The sequence below is a fragment of the Patella vulgata genome, chromosome 4 (genome assembly GCF_932274485.2).
Source record: "Patella vulgata chromosome 4, xgPatVulg1.2, whole genome shotgun sequence".
In the NCBI taxonomy this organism is placed as follows: Eukaryota; Metazoa; Mollusca; class Gastropoda; family Patellidae; genus Patella; species Patella vulgata.
In genome coordinates, this window is record NC_065882.2 from 51,890,879 (window position 1) to 51,911,620 (window position 20,742).

Genomic DNA, 20,742 nt, shown 5'->3' on the forward strand with positions numbered 1-20,742 from the left:
TAATTTGTTTACTTTTAAGTTTTATATCTCTACAAGACAAATGAAACCAATCCTTAAATTACTTAACTTATCCCACATTCTGAACTTATAATGCAATATTTCTTATTAGTAATGATGAACATACCTTTAATATATTTTCCAAATCAAAAGTGATAATTTATACCTGTATATCTCAGGGAAGCCTGAAACCCAAATCAATTGCTCCCTCAAACTGCCAGGGTCACGGTAATAGCTCTCCATATTTATTGTATAATTGTATAAGTTCAACACTGCTACTCATGTGACAAGGGGCCATGGGTGCTGTAAGGGGCACTAATTTTGGGTGGTCCAAGTGCTAAAGTTGAAGGGTTATTATTAGTATTACTGTAAAGCTATTATCAACATTAAGAAACCATTGTCTGTAAATGTAATCAAGGTACAAACAATGCAGTGAATAGTATGATCTCCTCTATAAAACTCTATTAACCAACACCAAGATTTTATATAAGAATATGTGTACAGTATGTATAATACTGACCAAGTAAATGTATTATTATATCATTATCACTACTCACACCTGTAAATGTCATTAATTGCTGAACACTTTACATGTATTAAACCTCTAGGATCTAATAATATACATTTGAGGCAATACTGCCAATACCTTAATATCCCATTTCTTTGATAAAATAACATTGAATAATTCATCAAACCTGTTGATTTTAACCGATTTTCCTATAAAACTCTCCATCCAAATATTAATTATAATTATAATGCAACCCAAATATGACCAATTTGTAAGTATATCACACATCATTTAAATAATAACTTATTAATAAATCAGATCTACGGGTGGTAAATAAACATGATGGCCTCCTTCCATCAAAATTAAAGACTTTAAAGACACTGATTTGCATTTATCAGACAATGCCCAATTTTTTCATAGCTTGATCATACTGTACTATATCATCTACAGTTTAAAACTCAACGGTTTTAAAGTATGGCGTGCCACAGGGTTCCGTTTTGGGTCCTTTATTATTTACTATATAACATCTTTAGGAAATGTTATTCGTAAACATGGTCTTAACGACATTCAAATTTATATAGCTTTTGAGCCTACTTCTGAACCATCTGAGATATGCAAACTTAAGGCCTGTTTATCAGATATTCGTAAATGGATGGACTCGAATTTATTAAAACTCAACGATGACAAGACAGAAATAATGAAAGTCGGCAGCAGGCAGCAACTACTAGAATCTAAAACTGAAAACTATCAAAACTATGGCAATATCTCTATGACACCAAGAGATTCTGTAAAAATTTGTGGTATTTATTTTGACTCTAATCTGGACATGAATAGACAAATTTCGGCCATGTATAAAAGTATTAATTTTCAGATCTATAATATTGGAGAAATTAGATCTTTCATTGATAGTGACAATGCTGGTAAACACTATGGTTACATCACGACTCGACTACTATAATTCCCGTTTGTACAATCTACCTGAAAATAAAATTAAACGACTTCAGAAACTTCAAAATAAAGCAGCCCGGATCATAACCAAGACTAAACCAAATGAACACATGACATCAATTCTGAAAGATCTCCATTGGCTTCCAGTCCATCAACATATCAATTTTAAAATACTATTACGTATTCTGCTCTAAATGATGATTCTTCACCTCAATATCTTAGAGACCTTCTTAACTCCAATAACCCTTGCAGAACCCTTCAATCACAATCAGACAACCTCTTAATTAAGCCTTTTTCAAAAACCAACTCCGGTGATAGATCTTTCGCAGTCGGTGCTCTGAAGTTATGGAATTGAATATCGAGTGAAACCAAAAGCGCAAATTCTATTAAAGGTTTTAAAAAGTATTTCAAAACCGAACTTTTTAATCAAATATACGATTGAATACAGTCCTAGCTTTGTTTGTGTCAGACTTTTACCATGTGTACTAAATAATGTTCTCTGTTTTTTGTTTATGTCTTTTTTGTGGATTAATGTGTTGTGATTATTGTAATTTAATATTAGTTGTTCTTACGTAAAGCACCCGAGAGCAGCTCGCTGAGCTGAATTGTCGCCACTATATAAATCAATTATTATCATTATCCTTACAATGGATGGTGAATATTGACAAATTTCCAATTGATTACTGTAAATACTGAACAAAAACATTTTCTGACTGATGGATATTCCTTTAAGAGATGGAACTTTATTGCCTTTATTCTGGAATATGATGGCTTTAATAGAGAAGAATTTCAAGAATTTCTGTACAGAAAACATATTTTGATATTCATTAATTGGAATCTTGTTGTGAAGTGTAAATTTGATGTACTGTAAAACAATAAAATTATGCAACATGAAATTAATGTGACATGGGATACCTCAAAAATGTGTGATGGAATTCATTAGACTATGGTCATCTTTCTTTTTAAAATGACGATCACATTGACTGATAGTGAAAAGAATTATTTAATTTTAATGACATTGATTATTATCTAAAAGATAGGTTGCCAAGGCAACAAAACATATGCCCACAGCAGCTATGTCGTCCGGGGAGTCAACCAGGGTTGTCACATATTCTTTCATTTGTAAGAAATGAAAACATTTACCGTACAACACACTAAAATCTGATAACAAGTAACAACCCATTTAGCTTCTAGTTCTGCCCTATTCTAACATTCAGCATAAACATTTAATAACAATTGCCATAATCATTGGAAATCCTTGAAAATTGATAGGCTTCTAATCTTCGTCTCATGAACTTAAATAATGTATAAATATAAAGCCAATCACATTTTAACTTTAGCCTCTAAAGCGTTCACAAGATTTTTCAAAGTGATCAAGGGCCATAGCTCTGTGAGTAATTATCGGAAATCATTGAAAATCAATAGATTTCTTCGTCTCATGATCTTAAACACTGTGTATAAATTTAAAGTCAATCTGATAATAACTTTAGCATCTAGAGCGTCCACAAGATATTTTAAAGTGATCAAGAGCCATAACTCTAGCAGTAATTACCAGAAATCGTTGAAAATCAATAGGCTTCTTTGCCTCATGACCTTAAATACTGTGTATAAATTTAAAGTCAATTGGATATTAACTTTAGCCTCTAGAGCATCAATAAGCAATTGTGGACGCTGGAGGGAAAGGGGGGGGGGGCAACTTACAACCACATTTCAATGTGAGCGTATAAAAATCACCATCACCATTTTGCTGCTTTGAGGAGACTGCTTATCTCTGATAATACTGTAAGCACTGATATACAGTCATTTGTACTTTTATATTGTTAGTTACCAATCTACATGCACAATAGACTGCATTTAAATCTTAACGTACACATTAATATTAGATTATCCTGTATGTACATGACTTGGGATATTTGATTAAAGGTCTATATTCCAGAATAAAGGACCAGTATCTGGCCATATTTAACTGGCCTAAAAATTATAAAAATCAATCAAACCTAATGTAAACAGTCATGTTAAGTTCACAATACTTGCTATTGACTTCACACTGCCATCCTTATTTCTCTTATAAGCTTAATCATTTGTTGACCCCTGAATGAAATTTGTGATATTTAATAAGTTTGGTAAGTTACATAATATGTAGCATTCCTTTAAATTTGGTTTGATGAATCAGAACCTGTAGAGACTGAAGTTATAATGTAGATGGTTGGTTGACAGGTTGAGTCATCTCATTCTAGGTAACATATTGTTGGTTTAATACATGTACAGCAATCAGATTATTATTAATACAGACCAGCCTGTTTCAAAATTATTAAAACTTAAAACCTAACTAGGTCTATTTTATATTACATGATGACGGTCACATCTTTCTTTAGTTTCTCACTCTCAACTTGATAAAGTTTATCAAATCATTTTCCTTTCAAGTTCTTTATCATTATGTATAATGTATGTTAATTGTTATCAACGAGTATTAATGATTAGATGTTATGTATAATATTAATTAGGAATAAAAACAATGGACAGCTAATCATAAACCAGACATCTAACATTCCTTTCTTGTTTTATCATCTTTTTATAATATTATCACCAACAGTCAGAACAGTACATTAGTGCACCTTAAAAAAATCCCAGGGCAATTGGCAACCCAAATCACCCTCCCCCATCTGGACTTGGATATATTAATATCACCATTCGATGTCTAATATAACAGGATTTACTTAGGTACAGTATCATAAATTAGCAAGAAAGACAGAGAAATGGGTAGGTCATTTTGCGACTAACATATCGTACAATTTTATTTTAATAATTTGCTTGAGGTGAATGAGGAGTCAGTGGAGGAAACCTGGAGAAAATCCATCCGGTTAGGACAAAAAAACAGATTGTTTATGACAGCAATTTATAAACATTGTGACAACCCTAAATATTGTAAAATGCAAGCATAAGTGTATTTATCAAAACTGCTGTTATAACCCTTAATATTGCGAAATGCAAATGTAAGAGTATTTATCAGTACTTATTGCAATCCATTCTTAGTTAGTTTATTCAGTATGCTATATCCACTCCTTGCATGGATTTATTTAATTCCTAATTTTAAATCAATCTTCTATTCAACAATAACATGTAGTCTGTGTTTACAGTAGGTGAGAGAGGTTCTAAATCAAATCCTAGTTTATTCAACAGAAGTGTTTAATTGCCTTGTGATATTGCTATGCTGTAGACTACTATATAGTGCAACTTTATTGATTTTCTCCAGCAACCTACTTAACTATTGATTAGCATTTAACATGAAAGGAATATATATATATTGAGAATTTACACAAATTACATATGTATTAATCATATATCTGACATGATAAGCTTGTAATTATCCTCTAACAATATTAAATATTCTATTCACAGATCATATTCAAACATGTTTTTACATAACAAACCAACGGCTTCCAGGCAAGATATGATTTTTCGTATAATCAGGGGCCATAATACAGGAAGTTATGGTCTGAAATGTACGAATATCGATATGGACTGAGATATTTGGGATATAAATGTAAAGATATATTTTAAGTTACATCAAAATCGGATAAAAATTGTGACTTCCAAAGAGTCCACAACTTTGAGATTACATACTTTTATACTATTTGCGTACATTTTTTTTTAGGCAGTTTCAGTCCAATTTTTAAACTCAACCGTCATTAGGGTGTAACGGTGATACATTTAAACGCTTTTATAAAATCGGATAAAAATTGTGACCTCTAGAGTCTAGAGGGTCCACAAGCTAAAAACATGATTTTTCAGACAATCGGGGGCCATAATCCTGGAAGTTACAGTCCGATATGCGCAAATATCGAAAAGGAACCAAGATCATACGTCTTAAGTTTCCTACATATCGGATATAAATTGTGACTTCTAGAGTGTCCACAACTTCGGTATTACATTGTGTACATACTTTTACACTATTTGCGTACAAGGAACAGCCATTTTGTCCAGCCATTTGGGTCAGATTTTTACGAAATTTGAACTCAATGTGTAACAGTAATATATTTAAACATTTTTTAAACTTGATTATTGAATACAAATTTTGACTTCTAGCAGGTCCACAAGCTAAAAATGCGATTTTGGGGCCATAATCCAGGAATAAAATAAAATAAAACCAAGTACGAACAATCCAAACCATAAGACAGAATTCGAAGTCCTAAAAAACGTTATAGGCAAAATAGTGTATTAAAGCAAAATAGTGTAATCAGCAAATGGACTGCTCCTTGTGTAGTTACGTTTTGAAATGCGCGATTATCGAAAGGGACCAAGATCTTTGTGATATAAACATAAATTTAAAGTTTCATCAAAATTGGATTGAACTCAACCTTCATTGGTGTAACGGTAATATATGGAAACGTTTTTTTTTTAAATCGTATAAAAATTATGACCTCTAGAGGGACCACAAGCTAAAAAACGTGATTTTTTTTGTATAATCAAGGGCCATAATTCAGTAAGTTCAATCCGATATGCATAATATCGAAAGGAAGATCTTTGGGTTATAAACATGTATTTCAAGTTTCATCAAAATCGGATCAAAATTGTGTCCGCTAGAGGGTCCACAACCTTGATATACCATATATTTACACTATTTGTGTATGAGGGCGGCCATTTTGTCCGGCAGTTTTGGTATGATTTTCATGACATTCAACCATCATTAGGGTGTAACGGTGATATATTCATTCGGGTGTAATGTTGATACGTTTTTTAAATCGGATAAAAATTGTTACAAGCTAAAAACATATTTGTTTGTACAATCAAGGGTCATAATTCAGGAAGTTCCGATCCGATATGCGCGAATATCGAAAGGAACCAAGATTTTTGGGTTACAAACATGTATTTCAAGTTTCATCATTAATCAAATCAAAATTGTGACTTCTTAGAGGGTCCAAAATTTTGATACACATGTACCATATTTTTACACTATTTGCATACAAGATCTTTTGGAGATAAACCTATATTTTAAGTTTCGTGAAAATCGGATAAGAATTGTGACCTGTAGAGTGGACGTACAGAGAGACAGACAGGGCCGACGATAATATACGTCCACATGAAAATGTGGGCGTATAAAAACGTACACAATTCTGTACATTATAATATATTTTATAAGCTTATAAGCTTACTCGACCATGCTGATTTTTGTCAGTGTTGTCAGTTTAAAAAAAATTCAGTTTTGATGTAAGTTTTCTTATTTTGTAACAATGGGTTTCATTTTACATGTTCACAAATCTGAATAATAGCCAACTACATTGAACTGAACAAATAAAACACTAGATGAAGAGTTGAAAACAGATCACTTATGTTGTGTTTGGCTGATCCTGTTCCCTTTGTTTTTAAAGGTTTATGAAATATTGATCTCGGAGGCAGCTAATATAAGGCCCGATTTAAAAAAAAGTATCTAATGCAAAAATTCTATTAATGACCTCTATTGTTATTGAATTCATAATGTACATTAACCTAATAAAAGAAAAGATTTTAATTAACCGGTAGTTTACAATGTTATAAATGAATACAGTCATTAACCTTATCAATGCAAACCAGGTGTTTTTCAAGCTAACAGTAGTAAAGATGGGATTAGAAACAGTTTAATAATAACTTTGCTACTCAAAGTTTATCCAGTAATTCTAAATGTAATATTAATAAAGTCCAGTGAAATTCTACCTGTAGACATGTATTTCGTATTTGAATACTTATCAAGTCCAAGGTCAGTTAGTCATGTTATTTGTTATAAATGTGTCTCATGGGAAATATTGTTATTATTCCAATCAATAACAGACTTTGTTTACAAGTTTTAGATATATACATGTAGTAAACAAAATACAGTAATTTATACCACCCTACATCTGATAAACATACTTGTATCAACTTCTAGCATTCATTGTTTTATTTAAGATTAGATTGAACTAATATCTTTGTTTTATTTAAGATTAAATCGAATTAATTACAGTCTGACAGTAGACATATTTATAAATATAGAGATAAATCATAAATATACATGTACATATTTTACATTATAGGGATAACTCATAAATGTACATGTATATTATTCTACTGGTCTTATTTCACACAGCCAGGGATCAATGTAGTTTACCATGAGCATGTTAATTAGGACATTAAATCCAACCACAATGAAAGGATAATGATTTTACAGATCAGATTTTTTGGACTAGTTATTATGCAACTTGTCATTTGTCTGTTATTTACACGGTAATGTTACATACAAGGTTGTAAAAATATTATTACTAGTAGTAGTAACTACTCTTCTCTCCTGTTCCCAGGAGTCATATTTCCTCATAGCTTTCACTCTAGAAGGAAATCTGAAATTCCAATGTTCATCCAGAGTATTTCTTGTCATATTTCTGACACATTAATACACAAGTAATTATTTTCTTATGATTTGAACTGAATCTGATTAAAGTCTGTGACAAAACCAGTTGCAGTTTTTCCTACATTTTGCATCTAACTGGGTTCAATATAAGCATTTATTTGGAGTCTAGAAAATATTCTAAGTAAATTGTTAAAATTGTCAGTAATACTAATAGCTTACTATTATCTGATGTTTTATTTTAGAAGAATAATAAAAGTAAAAGCTTCTACATAAAATTTAAAGACTAATTACTAATTAATCAGTGTCTCCCCCTCCCCACCACTCCATCATCAGTCTGAATTCTATTAAGGATTCACTTATTCTGTGGGTGAGGGAAATATTTTCCAAGTACCTGCACTGAACCCCTCAGTTTATCCTAGTATTTCAAATCATTTTCCTAAGTAAATAGTTTAGTAAACATAGTCGGACATACCAGGATGATACTTCATCTAACATAAACACACTTGTAATTTATTGCCAACTTTAGTGTCAGAGCCAAACAATTAATCCTAATTGGAGAGTGTTGTGTTCCCTTGGCTCACAGTAAATATTTGTACTACTTTCCAATGATAAGCAACCATAGGGAACCAGTAGAAACGTATAAAGATTATCCAAAAGTTTTACAATCCAAATTTCTTCCTTAGTTACTGTATATTTGTTTCCAAAAAGTATTTCTCAACGGAGGAAGTCCCCTGACCGCTCCTATCCATTCCAATTAAACTACCTTATGAAAATACCACTCTACCCCACCTCTGTTCTAAGGCTTTTTTGGAGTCCTTAACTTGTATTTTTCACTGTAATTCATTGTTGTTTGTCAAAAAGAATCATATCTTGCCACATCTGACATAAATTTATAATAATCCAATACTATCTTCAAGTTGAACTTTTCGATAAGTTACATATGGGCGAAAATGGGGCAAAAAGCACATATTATTAATGTCATATGAATGTGTATATATATAAATTTATTTTTTGGAATATCTCTTTATTATTTCTAATCAGTTATGTCTAAGTATATGAGCAGTTCGAATTGAATGGTAGTTGCTATCGCCTTGTTGGTCCGTTCTACATCGGGAGAATTGTCAAATGTTGCATTTACCCATTGATTTTTGCCTCCTTCATCAAGGTGCTTTATTACATGGCACTCAAGAGCAAATAGTATACTTTGTCGTGCACTGGTCTTAAAGGACAATATTGGTGCCAGTCATTATCACATATGTGATAGAGCTGGTTAAACACATTCCAAATATAATTTTAACACAGGGATCATTGCTACGATAGCTGAGTAATACAGGTTTCCTGAGTCGGAAGTGACGAACGCCAAAGGAAAACACGAGGCATCTCTCTATATAACCGACTGATGTGACGAGTGATAACGGATATCCGGCCGAATTTCTGCTCACTAATAATTCCTTCGGAGACCAAAAGTTGATATATGGGACTGTAAGAGGATACCTGACAATTCAATAAAGTAATTGAATGTCATTAGATAAGAGAACACGAGAAAAATAGAAATAGTCCGTACATTCCCTTGTTTATATTCATTCTATATCTTATAAAAACATGGTAATGCACAGACTTTTTCTGTTTTTCTTTCGTGTTCATTTATCTAGTGGCAGTCAATTCTTTTTATGAATTGTCAGATATCGTCTCACAATCTCATACAACAACTTTTGGTCTTCGAATGAATTATTAGTGAGCAGAAATTCGGCCGTATATCCGTTATCACTCGTCACATCAGTCAGTTATATAGAGAGATGACTTGTGTTTTCCTTTGCCGTTCGTCACTTCCGATTCTGGAAAACTGTATTACTCAGCTATCGTAGCAATGATCTCTGTGTTAAAATTATATTTGGAATATGTTTAACCAACTCTATCACATATGTGATAATGACTGGCACCAATATTGTCCTTTAAAGTTGTTAACTATGTATTACTCAGCTATCGTAGCAATGATCTCTGTGTTAAAATTATATTTGGAATATGTTTAACCAACTCTATCACATATGTGATAATGACTGGCACCAATATTGTCCTTTAAAGTTGTTAACTATGTCTTAAATATTGGATAACAAGAGCCCATATTTTCAGGGTAAGATAACAACATGACTATTGATTGTGATTGTCAATACAATGTCATGTCAAAAACTCAGGACTATACGGAGTAAGAACTTTATGTCCTTTAATGTATGAAATAAAAATAAATTGCAACAAAACATACACCTACAACAACTATGTCGTCCAACTCCAATCAGGCCATAAATGATTATTTAGAATAGCAGTTTTCGGTCACTTGAATTTTAATGGTGGTCAGATCAAGTGCAATACATTGTAAATCAGAAGGTAATTATCCGAAAACATTGAAAATCAATTCTATGTCTGTGTATAAATTTAAAATCAATCAGATGCTATACAAAAACCAAAAACCTATTCACCTAAGAATATTTAATAGTTACTTTTAGTACGGTAATAAAAATAATCTAATCAATAAACTACCCAAAATCAATGAAATGAAGACTTGAGTGCCATATAATGTTTTCAATAATTTAACATGATGGTAGGAGAACTGAACTTAATATAACAAGATTGGTTGGTATCCTATCACTTTCGTACCCTTTAAAAACATCAATTGTTAGCTATACGATAAATGCCAATATTTGAAGCTGTAATTATCTTGTTAATATCTCCAAGTTTAACATTAAACAAGATATACAATACTTCTAAAGGAAAGTTGTCACAAAATTCAATATTATTACCAGTTAAAGTAAATGTCAGGGCTCTCTTATATTGATTATATCGGTAATAAATAAAACATCTTAACATTTCCTGTCAATCATACTGTATGTATGTAATTTATACAGCAAGAATCCAAGAATCACATAAGCCATCTTCTGGTAGTATTTATTACTCTGAAGATCGCACCATCAACAAGAAATCAATTTTAAATATATTTTTCACTTCATTTCCTAAGATTATTAAAGATAGGTTGCCAGGCAATAATTAGGGGTCTGTTGGTCCGGGGGGAGGGCGTAATTTCAAGTCTATGGACATAACTCATCTTGCCTGCACTGTAAAGATATTCTTCCACCCATCGCCTGTACTTTCAAGTAAGGAGTTAATTCAATACCGTCTTGGAATATATTTTATCAAATACAACAAGAAGCAATGGCACCATAATTTTACTTATATTTCATTGAACATAAAATGAAACCTACCAAGATCTTTAAGCTACATGTACATGTAGCTAAGCTGTGGCAAAACCCATTTATGTTTTAGTTCTTTGTAACTTGATAAATATATAACTTATTATAACCACTTGAGTTCTGTGAACAATGTTTTGTTTAAAATATCAAAAATTTGCAAATTAAAAATTAAATCTTTTGAGAAGAGCAGCCATGTGCTTTTTTCCATATAGTACATGTAATGTAAATCATTATTATATGTACTTCTGTAGGTACATACTTCTGTTACTACTAGTATTAACTTGTTAAGCAGATTACTGAATATGTATCAGCATGTATTTATTATAGATACATGTGTATTAAGTTCCATGAAGAACAACTGAACATACATATAGTAATGATACCCTCTTCTGATCAAAGAAATAAAATCAAAATTCACAGGGAGAGACTCTGGGGAAAACACACCAACATCCTCAATTCTATAGCCTAAAGATGGAATTCCACAATGATATATTTATAGAAAGAAAATACCATACTATGATTATTAGAGCAGCAGGTTTTCTACATAACTGACATTTCCTCGTGTTCATAATATGTAACAGTTTGTAACTCATTATGTGTTATGCTGAGTGGGTAAAGATATCAAGATAGAGAATTTTAAGCCAAATGAATGTAATAAAAACTTACAATTATAAAGCAACAGTTGCTATTTTGCAACAATTTAATTTTTTAAAAAATAATAAATTGAATACCACACCACATACCAGTAGTGAACAGGACTCAACATATTGATCAGTTTACATTTTTATTTCTCTTAAAAAGATGGTAATAAAATATGAAATAAATCTTTAATATCCTACTCTCCAGTATCCAGCTCATACATGTAATATAACCCGAATGCAAAGGGACTCTCATAAAATATATGAAGCATGTCTTGCTCATATTCATACACAAAGAAATTTTAGACTGCTCCAGTGATCATGCAAAATTTCTGCAACTTGTCTGTCATCTGCACAGGAGCATGAATTCACACCCCATTGAATGTGGATGGCTAACAATCAGATCATGAATAATTTGATAACATTGGTCATAAAAGCACTTTTATAATTTCTGTAATCACTTTTCTGTTTGGGTATCTAGTTTTTGTTTATTTAGCACATTAATAGGCTTAGATTGTACAATTATGTTCACTGTGACCATGACCTTATTATTTATGCATTAGGTTTATTTCCATTATACATTCTAGTTATAGATATTACAAGGTACATGTACATACAGTCACAAGTTATTAAAGTGTGACCCTTCATTTTCTTGGTAAATATTTTACCATTAAATTTCAGGTGGTTATTTTATTTTGAAACAACAGGTGACCAAATTCCTTAATAAACATGATTGATTTTAACTTTTGGGATAAAATTGAAATAGTTTAATAAGAATTCACTAGATTGCAGAGAAGGGATTTAAAGTCATGGCAATCAGACAGATGCAGGCCTGGATATAACGATTTTAGTTCAACATGACAACATATGAACAACATATACATGTACCATACATGTTGTACGTAGCTCCTGACATTTTCAACTTAGTGTCAGACATGTTTTAATAATACACTGTACCGGTATCAATAAAAACACAGAAAAATTTGTTTGCTGGACAAAATGTGCATGGGGTTGACGACAATATAAAACAACATTTCAATGAGAAACTTGAGAAAGATGGGAAATAATGTACAAACCCTGTGTATTTCAATGTCATCTATCCAATGTTGTCTTTCTTCAGGATTTGTAGCACGTAAATACCACACACTGTCACCAACACAGACATCAAATCTACATTCATCGAACTGATGAGGCTGTAATATAGTAACAAAAACAAACGTAAATTGTAGAATTTCTTGATGCGATTATTCATTTTCAAATCAAATAACATTATAACTGCTCCGGCTTTTACATGTAAATTGGTTTGCTTTTATTGCATGCGTAACTGTAAGCTTTATCTTACAGGGAGGTTACAGAGTTTACAATATTATACATGTATGTATAGATGACCATTTCCAAGAAACATTTTCGGCTTGCTACCAGTTTCCATTGTATGGATACATGCACTAGTTATATGTATCCAAGCCTGGAAATATGACACCTGTCCTAGACTTTGTCCAGTACAAATTATCACACAAGTATGGAAATCCCGTGGAAATAATACACCTGTCACAGGCATTGTCAGACACAAATTATTACACAATGTACATGTATATGTTATATATGTTGTGTGATACTTTGTGTCTGACAGAATCTGTGACAGGTGAATTACATGTACAATGGTCATGTACATCATGTATTGCATGAAATGAACTGCATGTACATGTACCGGTAGTTTGATGGGTTAAACGTCATTTTTACATGTACCAGACAGACGAAGCAGAAATATGACCTTCGTCAGAATTTTCCGCAATGAATGACATCTTAATTAAACATGTTGGTAATGTATGTGACCTGCTGATTCAAGTCAGTGCTTGCCTTCTGTCCTAAGCATAATCTTAAACTACATCTTAAACAAGATTAGTTATAAGCTTACATGTATGTGTACCTATACACTGTATTATCATACTAAATAAATAATATACATGGATTGTTAATTAGTACTAGTAGGCTGATTGATAATATATTGTTCTTATTGCCTACACACACTATTGAAACATAATTCTCAGTGTATCGATAATACATGTTGTACGCTAAATACTGATATAAACTACAACTGTGCTATTACTGGCGAGTCATGTTACTGTACCATAGAATTCCACAAATGAATAGATGATAGATCACATTTTTAAACCCTGTCTTAAACTTGTAAATTATTGATTGTAAAGGAAACAAACTGACATTTTTAAATCATCCTTGATTCTGTGTGCAGTATGCTTACCAGTAAGCTTACACTTATCTTGTTTTATATAGTACAATATGTAGGGATAAAGCAATTTACATGTTTACCACAAATAATTAATCCTGATTTCAATTACACTTATCTTGTTTTATATAGTACAATATGTAGGGATAAAGCAATTTACATGTTTACCACAAATAATTAATCCTGATTTCAATTCCATATTATCATGTCAATATCATTATCAGTCTGAATAGACACATGCTCAAACATAATGTGGTATTATTCCACTTAAAGATACATTATGTAAGATTTAAATAAAGAGCTGACCATCTTTGCTATAATAGTTCAAAAATAGATAATGCAAAATGAATATATTGAAAATTTCATCCAAATCACTTTATTCTACTGAGTCAAGTTATCACTGTAGTTTTGACAAAATGTGTAACCACAGTACTGGAATATTCGAGACTTACATGTAGTCTCTCTTTCCCATTTTTAAATCAAATCATTAAATGGCCATAACCATTTTAATCTAATTAAAATCCTGAGCATCCGATGCCATTAAGAGTTGATTATGGTCTTCGTAAAATGTACATGTAAGTTAATTAATGTCTAATTAATAATTTATATAACATTTAAATCTAAGGCCTAAAGAAAGACCTGCACTAGTCAAATTTAGCTCTTGAATAATGTATCTTTAACTGCGAAAATAACCAGCGGCTGCCAGACAGGATACGTCCACATTTTGCAAGAGATGGATAGAAAACAAGCTAAACAAAAAGCTATTTTTCGTATAATCAAAGGCCATTATTTAGGAAGTTATGATCCGATATGCGCTAATATCGACAGGAACCAAGATCTTAAGGTTATAAAGATATATTTCAAGTTTCATCAAAATCGGATCAACATTGTGACTTCTAGAGGGTCCACAACCTTGATATACCATATATTTACACTATTTGTGTACTAGGTAAGGGGAGGCCATTTGGTCCGGCAGTTTTGGTCTGATTTTCACAAATTCTAACTCAGCAAAAATTGGGGTGTAATCGTGAAATATCCAGACGTTTTTTTCAATCGGATAAAAATTGTGACCTCTAGAGGGACCCCAACCTAAAAACGTGATTTTCTGTACAATCAAGGGCCATAATTCAGGAAGTTCAAATCCGATATGCGTGAATATCGAAAGGAATCAAGATTTTTGGGTTATAAACCTTGGGTCCACAACCTTGATATACAATATACACTATTTGCATACGAGGGGTGGCTATTTTGTCCGGCAGTTTTGGTCCGATTTTCATTAGATTGATCGCGTAAATTATTAAGCTTTGTCCTAGATCCCATATAAGGTATTCTAATATGCTAAGTTCTATTATGCATTTGTCTATTATGAAAAATGCAGAACGGAGAAGTGTAATGTGCAAAATAACTATTTGTAATACTGTATTTGTATTAATGAAAAGTGTATTTCTGTATTTTAACACTGTGACATTGGTATTGTGGAGCAATGGAAATTGCATTTTGTAAAACTAAAATACGTATTTTGAACTGCTGACATACAATGTATGCAGTTTATACAGTGAAGATTGAAATAATATTGGCAATGTTAACCTTCCATAGCACAACAGGCACATGTGCAATCTTACAGGTACATACCTACTACATGTAGACAAGATATTGTGATATCTGTTATATTTTCTAAATTGTGATATTTTAAAAATCGTGATTAATCAAGATTGATGATATGCATCTTTTAGTATCATTGCAACACTCACTTAAGATCAAACTATTATTGTACCATAACTACCAGTTAATTATCTTTTTAAATCTGTCGTTTGGACACTGCAAATTATAGCTTAGATCAGGTAATATCAGACTTGCCGTCATTCAAGAAATGTACATGTATACCACAAAAATACCGAAAGTATCCAACCCTGTATTTAGAACTGAGGTCTGAATTTATTTACAGAAAAAAAAATTGTTATCATATTATTTTGACATCCATTGGGAGAAGTCTTGTCTTTAATTTGGTTACTTTTTAGTACATGTACCATTACACACATTGATTACATTTGAACTAAATATCACCCTATATTGAACAATTACAGTAGCTCACTCAACTCACTGTCATCCAGACCACAAGTTGTGGCACAACTGTATACATACATGTATATTACTTGTACCGGTATGTCCACTGCCATGAGTTATGGCCTGGCTAAAAAAACAAATGTATTTTCAACACAAAGTGTTTGTGACAAAATCTATCGGTTTAATAATAATAATTGTCTTATATATAGTGCTAAATTATGCCCGCTGGTAATTTCTAAGCGCTTCACCGTGAGTTAACTATTTGTTCTTGCACAAATATTTGACAGTTGATTGGTAGCAAATATTTTCTCTGTGCCTTCTATAGTCAAAATCAACAAGACTGTAACATGTATCTACTATAAATTTACTCTTTTGGTCTAATTAATCTGTTCAAATAAATAAATAGCTACTTTATGGTCTTTGAACTATTTGGTCAGATAAGCTTTTCAGAAGTAATTAGTAATTTACTATAAAGATCATTTCAGTCAAGTGAAGTGTTCAAGAATGCACAAATTGTTTTACATGTTGAGTCTGTTCCCCTGAACTTGCATCGATATTATGCCCAGGTACATACTTAAAAAAAATATTATATTATTTTTCTCTCAAGCGAGACTTATATCGACCTTACAACCGAGAGCAACTGGCATTTCGGCAACACTGATCAACTAAAAAAGGTCGACCTGAGCACCTTTTACAACTCAAAGCAACTACATGTACATGTAGTTTTGACAGTCAGTTGAAGTCTGTTGCCCACACTGAGCTCACTACAAGTAGCTTCAACTAGTTGATATCACATGGGCGGTCTTACACTTACAACAGGCGTTAACTCGTTTCCATGAAAATAGCATCATGTGAATTTATAAACACTAAAATAGGCAAAATGGTAACGAATGAAGGCATCCCCTTTTCATTACTTCGATGATGTCAACAATAATGTACATGATGTAGTAACAGAATTGTGGCGGGACCAATACTTACTTTTGGGGGGCTTCTTCTAAGTTATTTGCTTTTTTGTTGATCATGTGATGAATAAATTAACAGTCACTGTTAATGTTAAGTGTAATCGCTGATTCGATTGACATAAGCAATCGCTGTTGAAAGCAGTTGCTCCAAGTTGCAAAGTCTACATAAAGCCCCGCCTTAGTTTAAAGTTTATATATTCATTAAGTCAATTAATGAATTAAGACAATGAACAGTTTAATTTGTCCTTCGAAATCGAATAAGACTTTTTCAACTTTTAACTCTCCATAACATGTGTCACATTGATCTGGCCATGGAGGAATTAGAGATTATTTTACACTTAATCCATAATGATAATTGTGTATTGTTAATGTTTAAGTCAATAGAAAATTAATTTTACCCTGTCACTGACCGCCCTAGACTCTTAAAACCTTTAGCCAAATTTTTAGCCAAATCAAAATTTTATTAGCCAATTCAGAAAGTTTTAGCCAAATATTTTATATCATTTTTATTCATATTTTTGTTAATTAAAAATGAAAATAAATGTTTAATATGTACTTATATAAGTACACAAGAATATTATTTTATCTCCTTGTCCACATGCAAAAGTTCACATTATTGAGAGAATGAATGCAGATAACAAAAAAATGTTTATAGGACGTACTTCACAGTCACATGATTTAATTTACTCCGTCATAACAGAAAAGACACGACGATTCTTTTTAAGACACCACTGATCAAATGCTCTGACAAATTCAAAATTTATGCTTTCCGGTCCATCCATTTTTATAAACATGAGGTCATTGAGGGTTAGCTCGACGGTCTCGGTTAAAGGTCTAATTTTTGTCCACATGTTGATGAAGCCAACGAAGGACTTGCGTCCGAGATGACACTCTCACTCACGGAAGTAGATTCTGGACTAACAGTAGTCGTAGGAAGGAAAAAGGAATATATCCTTATTTTGGGTTTACTAGTATTAGTTGTCATTATTGTGCGTTTCATTTATTTGCTGCGTAAGTAAAGAAAACTTATAGTAAAGCGAATGTAAACAACGCAGTGCCACACAAAAGGGGCTTATTGGTTTTTTATAGTCTCGAGACTCGATCTTTCGGTCGTTTTTTAATGCGTAACATTGACTGATTTGCGACTTGTAAGATTGAGACTAGAGTAATTAATGTACTAACAATAGACACTCCATCGAGTCGATCGAAAGAAGCGTTGAACGAGACGATTTAAAGTTTAATATTAGCAGATTTACGAAATAACACTCTCTAAAATTCATTCGCCAAATTTTTCGCCAGTATCACCACTTTATTCGCCAATAAAAATAATTGTCGCCATTGGCGAATTGGCGAATGTCTAGGGCGGTCACTGCCTGTGTGGATGTCAACAATAGGCCTACTGGTAGCTCTTGAGTCTTAACTGGTATTGAACAATGACAAACTTTTAAATGAATGTGTGCTACTTGTAGGTTCACAACAGGTTGTGTAATTAAATCTTTTGATTAACAATTAACAACATTCACATCAAAAGATCCATACTGGGCAATGACAATGTGGATAGGAAAACAACAAAAAAATTCCTCCTGAACTAAATTCAAAATGAAATTATGTTGACCCATAAAATAACAATATATTTAGATATTGTTTAGTAAATATAAATGAAATCAAACAGTATATGAATGTATATAAACTGATTTACATTCAATCGTTTCCGTTTTTACTCTAATTTTAAATCAGTTATGGTTGGCAATATACGCCAAAAGTCTCAATCGAATGGCAACCTCAAGCTCTGATTATTTCAGTCTACACAAATAGTATTTATTGCACATGGATGCTCTCCATATAAGAATATACATGTAGGGTCACCGTTTGACATGACTTGTGGAATATGTCTAGCCTCGTTCTTCGAGTCCCTGTTACAAATGGAGCTGAAACACATTATGGTACACGAATCGTGTAGCAATAGTAAAATGTTTATTATTTTGTCTTAAAAGTTAAATATTGGATATCAGAAGCCCATCGATGTTGATTTAAATTGACAAATAATTCAAGTTCTCAATGTCGAAGACTTTGGATGCTTATTAGATACTTAGCTAAGGGTTGGTACTTAAAACTTTAATCGTATGCAAATAGCCTACGCTACGCATACATCATAATATTCAATATTGGATGAATAACAATAATGAGTGCCCATGCCTTCTGCCATCATCAGGATCAGGACCAGGTAGGGTACAAAATTAATTTAGATCACTCGATTTTTGTTAACAATATAGATCTATCACCATAAACACAAACGAGTCATTCTGTAATTCAATACACTACTTGATTACGAGTAAAAGTCACGTGAAATGAAATACACCACTCCAGGTGACATTAATACTAATAGAAAATTATTTGTGGAATTTCAGAAATGAAATGGAAGCATTGGAACTTACCGTAACAGTTGCTTTACTCAGACTCACGGCACCTCTACATCCAAATGCCGTTTCATCTTCAGATTTATAATAACTTAGAGTTGAATCTTTTAGAACAATAAATCGGTCTTGCCAACCATGTAAATAATTTGTCCACTTGCTGATTGTACCCTGTAGCTCTTGCGCCGACGGTTCTTCTTCTAATTCGTCCTCATCGTCGGTAAAACATAAAATGTCCCTCTCCTCCGACATCATCAATAACCTCAAATGTAACAAAGGTGATAACCATTCGTTTAAGAACAAGAATTAACAAAACATGCGGAAATAACGACAAGCCTACATAGTTGTTGGCCGATCATAAACACCACTTGCGGAAGCCATTTTCGGGTCACGATGTTACAATGACGTCACCAGCGAGATAATATTTGATCTAGGGGCGATAACTCCACCAATTTTAACCTAAAAATCAGGGATCACGCCACCATTGTTTTTATTCCTTTAAATGTATTTCAATGTTAATTCCAGCAATGTATTGGCCTACAACACGCGTGAGTTACAACCCTTTAAACAGTTGGATTTTATTGCAAAATATGATTATATCATGATTATTATAATTATAATTTGGACTTTATAATACTATTTATAAGGTCAATGGATAAACATCTTGAATGTGGTTGACCAACTATATTTTTTCAACGCCTGTTCACATAATTGTACTTTCCTATTTAAATCAAGATTATTACCCCAGAACTGACTCAAACACTTTCCATCCCAAAAATATAAAGGAAAAACGTGATGTAGTAATATGTTAAAAAAAAAACAAATCCGACTACATTCATGTACTTCCTTATTTTCAGCATCAGAAATATATATACCATATTATATAACTGTCAATTAATTTGATGGTTAAAGTCAAAAATTAAATTGAATCAACATGCACATGTCCTATTATTTCAAAATGAATAGATGTGTTTCTAGAGTTTGAATTACTTTGTAAAGTGTGTAACTAAATCTATTCTGTAAAACTTTTTTAAGAGTTGTCATCTCAAAAGCACAAATTATCTGATCTTGGTTATTTAACTCATTAGCAAACTGACCTCTTCACTAAGTATGCAGAAATAAACATGTAATCTGTAAAAGAGAAATGAAAATATTCTCTGCATTTTCCCTAAAATGGGAGTATTCATAAATGCTCATCCAAAATGTATCTCAGCACAACATTCATTTATAATGAAATAAGGGGAAATAACTGTGGCCCTAGTCCACAAAGCAAAGTTTATAGCCAAATTAATTTGTATTCTAAAAATATATAATTATGTTTCTATGATAGTATTCAAAAAATGAATTAAATTTTAGTAAAATATTT

General features: G+C 32.1%; 1 protein-coding gene across 1 annotated transcript in view; it reads right to left on the minus strand.

Annotated features, from left to right (window-relative positions):
* Window positions 1-19,776, minus strand: part of LOC126818391 (ceramide transfer protein) — a 32,984-nt gene extending 13,208 nt beyond the window's left edge. The window contains exons 1-2 of the mRNA XM_050545793.1: window positions 19,398-19,776; window positions 12,768-12,884 (exon numbers count right to left, since the gene is read on the minus strand). Coding sequence (XP_050401750.1) covers window positions 12,768-12,884; window positions 19,398-19,631 — 351 coding nt within the window. The 5' untranslated portion in view covers window positions 19,632-19,776. The remainder of the gene's footprint in view (window positions 1-12,767; window positions 12,885-19,397) is intronic.
* Window positions 19,777-20,742: the final 966 nt, after the last annotated feature.